We start from the raw sequence: 9,319 nt of genomic DNA on the forward strand, positions 1-9,319 counted from the left end.
GGGCTTAGGAACACACTTCCTGTATCCATGAGCTCGACCGCTTTCGCGGCTCCTCCCCTGGGACGTTGCCAAATAACGTGGTTCACGTCCAACCTAACTCTTTTGGACTATTCATAATTTACTTTTGCAATTGCCAATAAAATGCAGGTCAAATGAAAGAGTGATAGACTCTAGAGTCCATCCTCCCTCTCAAGTCATTTTACACCAATGGCAATGTTCATTGTAAGCAGTGCCCATTAGCACACCAGTGAACCCAAAACAGCTAAAATATAGGAAATTCTCAACAAATTTAGCATGGCATGTCCCCTGGGACCATATTTCACACATATGGAGGTGTATTCAGCCCCAAAATAGCTAAAAAGGGGGAGGGCAGGGTGATACCTGGAACACTTCAGGGTATCCGCAGGTGATTCAATTTGCAGCCTCTAAACAATGGGTTCCTATACAAAAAAGAGGAGAAAGCAACTGTTAGTAACTCAACTATCTGACGTTACTGGCACACAAACATACCCTCATATGAAAGCCCGACATCTCAGCTATCCGACAAACCACATTTCGGCATGAATCTAACGGCGAGAACTTCCGGGAAACTGAAAGATTGACCCATGACCTCAAAACCGCACCACAACCCAGTGAGGAGGCCATGTGCTAGGACAAAAAAGTCCCAACTTTATACCCCCTAAAAACCACACAAACTCAGCTTTTTTGGCCCTAATCACAAAGTTGAAACCCTCCCCTGTCACACCCACCTCAAAACTGCCAGGATTTCTACCCATTTGACCAGGAAAAAAATCTTGAAGTTTTAGGCCCTGAACTATAATCGACCACCATCAATTTGCATGGCGGATTGACCTGCGGATCCCCTTAATGATTTAGCGACCGTATTTTAAAGAGAAACATTTTGGAACTACAAATAACAAATTGCTTGTGATCTACATCAAACATGCATATATCTAGCTTCCTACTACCCTAGGAAGTGGGTTTGACAAAAGGTGTCTAGTTTTTTATTTCTGCATCTTTAGGATCCTTTCAGTTATTTGATTTCCAAGAGAGCCAAAATTTGATTTATCGTTCATTGCACTTGCCTTGTAGGAAATGCTATATTCTATTCCCCAGACTCCAACTGTCTGGTTAGCTTAGTAATGGCATTTGAATACTCAATAAAAATTCTATGATGATGCATTTCAAATGCCATCAATATTACCATGAATTATTGAAGTTGCCTTAACCTATCATTTCAAGTTTGTTAATATTTAATGCAGGCTTCAAAGCTGTTTGGTCTAATTCTCTTCACTATATTTTTGGCAACTATGGAATGTTTTTTGTACAAGATTAACCAAAACATAACATAGAATTTATTTTTCTAGTTGTTGTTTTCTGATTATGTACCATTTTTTACTGGTGTATGCCTATGACACTTGAAATAAACAGTCAACTGTAAGCCATTTGGCCAAGTTAACCCAAAGTACAACTGCAAGCAAGATAAAAATAGATATTTGTGTTACATATAGATTTCGGGGGGGGGGGCAAGGAGGTTGAATGATACATTTATTTGATAGATGTATATTATTAATACATGTTGTTGTCTGCACTTATAAGGAAAGACAAGTTTTCCAAAACTCAACACGATTACATTAACCAAAATGTAACAATAGACCCTGTTTTGGTCAGTTGTTTTTATCAACAGTAACATCAAATGTAACATAGACACTATTCTGGTCACTTGTTTTTATCAACAAGACAGTCCCCAAGCCTGTGTGGTCACGGTTGAGTGACCCCCCTTAGTTTGACATCGGCAGCTTTGATCTGTCCAGGGTTGGTCGCATACCCCGCCTTTGTCCAACTGCATGCTATCGTGACAGCGTTGCTTGTTGTTTGCCTGTTGGTGTGGTAACTAACAAAGTTAACAATCCGGCTTTGTTTGCTCTGTCAACTGGCTCAATGCAAATTGCAGCCACCTGTTTGCTCTGTTTGAGGATGTGACGTCTTACGCCACAGTTTAGGCAAGGGTTTTGAAGGGTATATTGCAGAAAATTGAGTCATAAATTTCTAGAATGTCAGTACTCAAGATATACAGTCGCATTTTACAGTCTCTCCATACTCTGGCCCAATAGTAATAAGGGACTTTGACCAAGTTGGGAATAAAGCCTAATAGGAGTTAATTGGACTAGGAGTGAACTGACCAGCCGGTGGATAGTGGGATAGACTGCAAAAGACAGACTGAAATATGATGGCAGCTTAATTGTCCCTATTTGGCCAAATTCTACAGTGACTGTCTCATTTTTTAAATCCTGCATGGAGACTTACCATTTTACAAGTGGAGTTTTCCTGCTAGGAAATGCTACTTGAGTGGCTTGGTATTCATCTTGCATAGTCCTGAGTCTGAAAGCCTTTGTGTAAATTGGGCCATATAGTATGTCACATGTACTAGTAGTCAGGGTATTAGAGGAGGTCAACTAAAGAAGTTAGCTACAAACTGCATTAGGACAGGTGGATATACCCGAGTTAAAGGAGCACTGAACTCCAGAAGTGGGTGTTATTTTCCCAAATATTATGTATCAATAAAAACATAATCAGCCAACTTTTTGCACAGTCTCACTTGTGGTGAACTGCATGATATTTTTTTTGCAGAACAATTCAATACCCCTAACCCCATACAGACTGTAACTTTGTATGCCCTATTATAGTATAAGACAAAATGTATTGAGTTTATTGAGCTGCCCTTTAGCCCCTGTGGCTAAATCTTCCAGGGCTCTGCGACAAGCACACAATCATACAGAATACACAAAACAGGTGCACACGAGTGTAGACACTGCCTTAGTCGTGAATGTTTTTGGCACAAATTATAAATGACATGTTGATAAGCACATGAAGAAGACAAATGATCAACTTGATATTTAAGAATACGTTTAGCAAGTTTTTGTTGTTGTTGTGACCCATGAAGTTATTTTTATAACCTTACTTTTGTAAGACGTTGTCAGGGACATTGTAGTGAGCCATAGGCGTAGGTCGCTTAATTTAATTACTAGGTGTTAATGAGTGCACTGGGGAGTTAAGTGCTAAAAATACTAAATCCTTGACCTTTTTAATGCACACCAGTGGTTACTTATAATAATCAAATACATGTACTGTGAGGTAGCATGCAGTACTGTACTTCCTAAAGTTATCATCTATTGGAAAATAATATCCCTTTGTAGAGTTTAGGGCTCCTTTAAAGAAGGAGTCAACAGCTAGTTTTACAGCAACAGCCTTGCTCATAAATGCAATTTACATGTAGCATTAGCAGTATTGGGGTCAGGTAGAACATTGATAGGATTTATGTTTGTAACTCATCAGGCCACACCAATTTAATTTCTTGGTTCACGGATTTTTTCATAAAAAATATGGAGCGAGAGGGCGAAATGAAAATAAAAATAAAAATTGTAAAATGGTTGGGGTAAAGGTAACGGCTAATCCAAAACATGAAGAAAAAAAGTTTGCAGTTTGAAAAAAAAGTACAAAAACACTATTATTGTACAGTAACAGCACCTGTACCCACACTTTAAGGAGCTTATAATATAAAGGCCAATTTGCTACACCAGAAAGTTGGTGAATGGTTTCATTAATGGTGAACATTTGCTGAGTCTGGTATTTTTATTTCTATTTTTTTTCCAAAAAATAGGAGCGAGCAAATCCGTGAACCAAGAAATTAAATCAGTGTGGCCTAAAAGCCTTTTTTTTTAAAGCTAGCTACATGTATGAATAAAGGTCAGGGACAATGGGTCAGAAATTACTGGCCTGAGTTGAGTTTAGTTTTAGTTTATCATGATCCACAATTACAAAATGTAACTTGTCAATGTAACATTACATTGTAGCTATTCGTCCTGTGGACAACCACTAACCATACAAAACCACATGACACACAAGAAAAGTAAAAGTGTAAATGTTGAATAATGCATCAACGTAATAATGTATGATTGGCCCTGACTAATATATTTGGATGTCCTTCTTTATTTCAGCTGTATTGGTGCATCTGAATCGCCCACCCCATGTGCAATAGGAGAGTATTTGAGCAGTACTGGAGCAATTGATAATACTGAATGTTTGGTGAGTAATATTCTCCTCAGTTCTACTGTTACAGTAGCTGTTACAGTATTGCTTTTAACTATTTAAAAAGTAGGTCAGTTTAAAAGTCTTAGTATTGGAATGAGTCAATATCATGCAAAAATCTCGAAAGGTCAATGATGTAATGAGTTTCTATTGGAGTCAGCTCCAACAAAAGAGATTTGTGTTGTCTTTATTCACACATTATGTGGTTGGAAATAGCAGGAAAACAAGCTCAAAGAAACCATTCCTAAATATGCCCCTGAAAGTCAAAACAGTAAAATGAACCAAAGCACAGTATATTCAGGAACTATATGTACTAAGCATAGTTTCTATGTTTGAAGAGAGCCATACCTCAAGCAGTTTAAAGATCCCACCAACTTATCAAAAAGAGTAGGGATCTGTACAGGTGTGGGTGGATCAAACCTTAAAAGTCCTGTCTTACACAGCTTAACACAGCTTGACTGTACAAAGCTGGGTGCGTTAAGCGTAAAGGCTGTTTGTTTGGGTTATATGTAACAACAAACAAAATGTACAATAATGCCATGATGTTTCTTAAAACAATATGTTTGTTACTCCTTGTTGTAGACATGTCCAGTTGGCCATATCAGCAGTGAAGGGTCAGTGTCCTGTACCCAGTGTCCAGCTGGCTACAGCTGTAATGCCAGCTCGGTGCTGACCACTGCCTGTGGGGCTGGGACGTACTCCCTGTCCGGAGAGATGACCTGTAACACCTGTCCTACAGGAAGGATATGTGCTGACCCCTCACAGTCTCCACAGGTAAAACACCTATCTTCACTTATTTGGGGCGTCCCAATAAAGATTATGATCTTTGACAAGTTGTTGGGCTGAATGTGAAGTTTGTCTTGATTACTTCCATCTGTTGTCGTGTTGGCATAGAACCCAGAGGTCCAGGTTAGTCTCCGTATATGCCACCAATGTTGTGCCCTTGGGAAAGGCACTTTCACGCAACTTTCCTCGCTCCACCTATCTGTAAAATTGCGTAGCTGACTTGAAATACGTACTAGGTAAAAGATGGTGAAAGGAAAGGGTTGGGCACCACGTACAATGTAGTTGACAAAGCACCACCTCTACAGCCGCTGACAGTCAACAAGGCTATGCATGGGAATACCTTTATTATGGCAGGGCTTTAAATACTGGGTTCACAATACATTGTATATGTGTAATCAAAACTGACTTTGAGTGCACTAGTGCACCTAGAAATTGTATTTTGATACTTCGGTAAGATTGCTATAGCATGTCAGAAAAGATGTCAAAATCTTTCTCCAATTACTTGAATGTTTAAAATTTTGAAATGATAAAACATGAAATCAGGAAAAAATGGTCTATGATCACAAAAATAACTTATAAGACCTAAATTTGAATAACTCTTGTTTGCCCTAGGACTGTGGAGGAGGCCAGATGCCTGATGTGGGTCAGACATCATGTGTAGACTGTCCTGCTGGGCAGTATTCCTACAACACCAGCATGGAGTGTCAAACATGTCCTATAGGTGAGTTACACTGGCTTAAACACACTACAGGAGTCTTAGCTATCCATGAAACATGTCCTAAACACAGTACACACACACACACACACACACACACAAAAACACGCTTCAGAGGTAACCATTCCTTCCTGTCAAACACATCTTGAATCAGAGTACTGGCTGACATACTACAGGGGTCCTACATGTAGCTATCTGTTCCGTCAAACCCTAATGGTAAATGATAACTATGCTGACCTTACTGTATTCAAAATGCTCTTGATTGGAGGTTGAGAAGATCTGTACGTATGAATTATGATATGCTGTCCAAGACGTTTTAAAAAGTAGTGACTTCAAAATTTAATGCTAGTCTTGGAGGAGATCATTTTGGACATGTTTTGTCTAATCATTGGATGTTTTTTTTCTTTAGGCCACTACTGTCCAACAAATGCGACTGTTGAACCCAAGGTGTGTCCGGATGGTCGCTATGCCAACAGCACCGGCGGTACATCGTGCAGCGAGTGTCCTGCAGGTCACTCCTGTGGTGACCCCTCATCCTCCCCCCAGCAGTGTCTGACCGGAACCTTCAGCTCACCCGGCGCCAGCGCTTGTGAAAACTGTCCCTCGGGAACGTACGCGGACAACATGGCATCAACGCTGTGTACACCCTGCCCTGCCGGCCACTTCTGTTCCGACAGATCCCAGGCTCAGAAGTGTCCCGCGGGAACATACAGTATCGGCGGCACGGGGGGCTGTAATGCTACGTCGTGCATCGCCTGTCCCGACGGCGAATACTCTGACACAGAAGGTTCTGCCCAATGTACAGAATGTCCAGCTGGATACAAGTGTTCCAATAAGACTCAGCCGTCGCCATGTGCCAAAGGGAAGTACAGCAGTTCGAGTGCTGTCATGTGCCTTGACTGTGCGGATGGACAGTACGCCAACACCACCAACTCTACCCAGTGCGAACCTTGCCCAGCAGGCTACGAGTGTTCGGACAAGACCCAGCCAATGGAGTGTCTGGAGGGAACCTACAGTACTGGTGGGACGTCGTCATGTGCGGTATGTCCCGACGGACAGTTCGTCAGCGTCCCTGCGTCCAGCCAGTGTGAGGACTGCCCGGCGGGATATCACTGTGAAGACAAGACACAGCCTCAAGCATGTCCCATGGGAGAGTACAGGTGAGGGAATGAATGATGTTAAGTAAACATTTGATATTGTTTTTAAAAGGCGTGAGATTAAAGTTGACTTGTGTCGGTCTGTGTCATTGTACACAGTGTCTAATGTTGGCAGGGGAATTTTGGCACAGGTTATTGTTTAACCTACCATGCAATAGTCATTGCACAATGATGTGATGATAACAAATGAGATATAAATTTAAATGAACATACATGTATACAGGCTCTCCTTTTTTATAAGACATAATGCTCAAATCAGTAGAAAACAACAGAGCAATGAAAATTTGGGCACTATTTTTTCATAACCTTCTAGCATGTAAGTAGCCCTGGTGCTAAACCTGATGTCTTTATAATCATAGAAATTTTAACATTGCTAACTAAAGGTTTAATAAACAAGCTTTCCAATGATATATATTTGTAATGCAATTGATGTGGTATTTACAGAGGAATGATTAATCGAAACATGTTTAAGAACTTACTGTGTTAATTAAAGATTGACTAAATCTGGCATGTGTACATTGTCAAGTATTGACCATGTTATCTGTCTGTCCTGTCCTGTCCAACAGTACAAACGGCTCCCTATCCTGTACCGTCTGCCCTGATGGACAGTACGCCAACAGTACAGCATCCACACAGTGTGACGACTGCCCCGCGGGGTACCAGTGTTCCAACAGAACCCTCCCACCCCAGTCATGTCCCGTGGGGAAGTACAGCTCGGCACGATCGACATCATGTACCGACTGTCCCAACGGAAAGTACGCCAACGATACCGGCACAGCGCAGTGCCAGGACTGTCCCGCGGGACACCAGTGTTCGGACAAGACCATCACTCCGCAGCCATGTCCAGTGGGAAAGTACAGCACAGCTCAGTCTACATCGTGCATGGATTGTGCAGACGGGATGTATGCTAACGACACGGCTTCAGAACAATGTCAGAACTGTACGGCTGGACACCAGTGTTCAGACAAGACTCTTGCCCCTCAGCCATGCCCAGCAGGTAAATAGTTGTTGTTGTTATTAATTGTAACAGTTGTTGTTGTATCTGCAAAGCTGTTGTATCTGTGTGCTTTCTTCACTTAGTACATCTTGTACTAATCGCTCCATTGTGTACTTTGTTCTAGTTGCTTGTCAAAAGTCTAGTAATTTACAGTAGGAAGGCAGTATCTATCATCCACTTAAATCTTTTGCACATGAAAATATGGCAGATTTCATTCCACATTTCATCTCTATGTACAGAAAGAAAATGCAGGATCCCTCCTGTATTGTAAACTGTACTTCATGCAATTGTCACGTTTTGAATATTTAATACCATCATATCATATCCAGTCGCTTGAGTAGCTGCTTTTTGGCATATCTTATTACCTGGATGTCTAACCTTCATCAATGTACTATGTACATTGTCAGGTAAATACAGCCCATCTCTATCGACCTCCTGCACATCTTGTCCTGACGGGGAGTATGCTGACACGGAGGGTTCTGAGCAGTGTACAGTGTGCCCAGCAGGGTCAGAATGTTCTGATAAAACCCAGGCCCAGCCCTGTCCGGCTGGGAGGTATGTCTTATTTTATTTCAATTCTTATTCTTCATCACAAAAGATGGCTCTGACGCCAGATGTTTTGGGTTATGCTAGCTGGAATGTTTTGACAGCTGTCTGTTCACCGTAGTATTGAAAAGTTAAGTTTTCGATCATAATACCCATCAGGGAAACAATTTAAGGAGGCTTGGAAAGGAAAGATCACAAAAAAAACATGGCACTGAAGCCATTCAAATGTTTTGTGTTATGCTAACTTGACTGTGATGACAGCTGTTTGTTCAATGCAGTCTTGAAAAGTTTTCTTACAATACCCACCAGGGAAGCAATAACAAGGAAGCTTGTTCCACAGTATTTCAGAAAAGAGCACCACAAAACATGGCACTAAAGTCATTCAGGTCTTTTGGGTTTGGCTAACTGGATTGTTAAGAATTTAAAAGCTCTTTAGTCTTGAAAAGTTTGAGGTCATACCCATCAGGGTGGCAAACACAAGGAAGCTTCTTCCATAAAGATACTACAGTAGAAGCCGTTAAATTGCACACCCCATTTGCCAGCATATAATTCATGCAATTATCCGTATGGTGCAACAAAGTGAAGTCATCCAGCTGCACTGCATCAACTGAAGTGTGCGGTAATCCATTGTGCAATTAACTGGTTTCAACTGTATTTAGGAAAGAAGCTTTCAGCATGGCACTACCTACTGAGATGTGGAATACGGAAGAAGAATTTTTGTCAAAATGTGTCAAAACTTTTCTTGCAGGTACAGTGAAGCAGGGATGACGGCATGTCTGCTGTGTCCTGCTGGTTCAACGTGCAGTAACTCCAGCAACCCCGTGCTGTGTACGGCTGGCAGCTATGCTCGCAATGGCAGTGCTGCCTGTACTCCTTGTGAAAACGGTAAGGCAGACCTCCTGACGTGTAATAGCCGGTTTTGGTGTCATTTCTATTGCCCAAATAGGCGCTGAGAAATTGTACAGCCGACCTGCCAAGTGTTATTATAACTAAATTAAAATTGGATGAAGGAGAATTCTTTGGACACAA

At 41.4% G+C, this 9,319-nt stretch overlaps 2 protein-coding genes across 2 annotated transcripts in view; one reads left to right on the forward strand and one right to left on the reverse strand.

Moving 5' to 3' along the window:
• LOC118410961 (homeobox-containing protein 1-like) overlaps positions 1-9,319 on the reverse strand; it is a 1,064,572-nt gene that overhangs the window by 75,796 nt on the left and 979,457 nt on the right. The gene's annotated exons all lie outside the window — the stretch shown is intronic.
• The window catches only part of LOC118424073, a gene marked incomplete in the record, with an annotated part of 163,824 nt that overhangs the window by 9,557 nt on the left and 144,948 nt on the right, over positions 1-9,319 (forward strand). The window contains 7 exon segments of the mRNA XM_035832589.1: positions 3,999-4,086; positions 4,672-4,863; positions 5,488-5,596; positions 6,000-6,750; positions 7,314-7,744; positions 8,152-8,299; positions 9,039-9,175. Of these exon segments, the coding sequence (XP_035688482.1) occupies positions 3,999-4,086; positions 4,672-4,863; positions 5,488-5,596; positions 6,000-6,750; positions 7,314-7,744; positions 8,152-8,299; positions 9,039-9,175 (1,856 nt within the window).

Source organism: Branchiostoma floridae, chromosome 1 (assembly GCF_000003815.2).
Source record: "Branchiostoma floridae strain S238N-H82 chromosome 1, Bfl_VNyyK, whole genome shotgun sequence".
Classification (NCBI taxonomy): Eukaryota; Metazoa; Chordata; class Leptocardii; order Amphioxiformes; family Branchiostomatidae; genus Branchiostoma; species Branchiostoma floridae.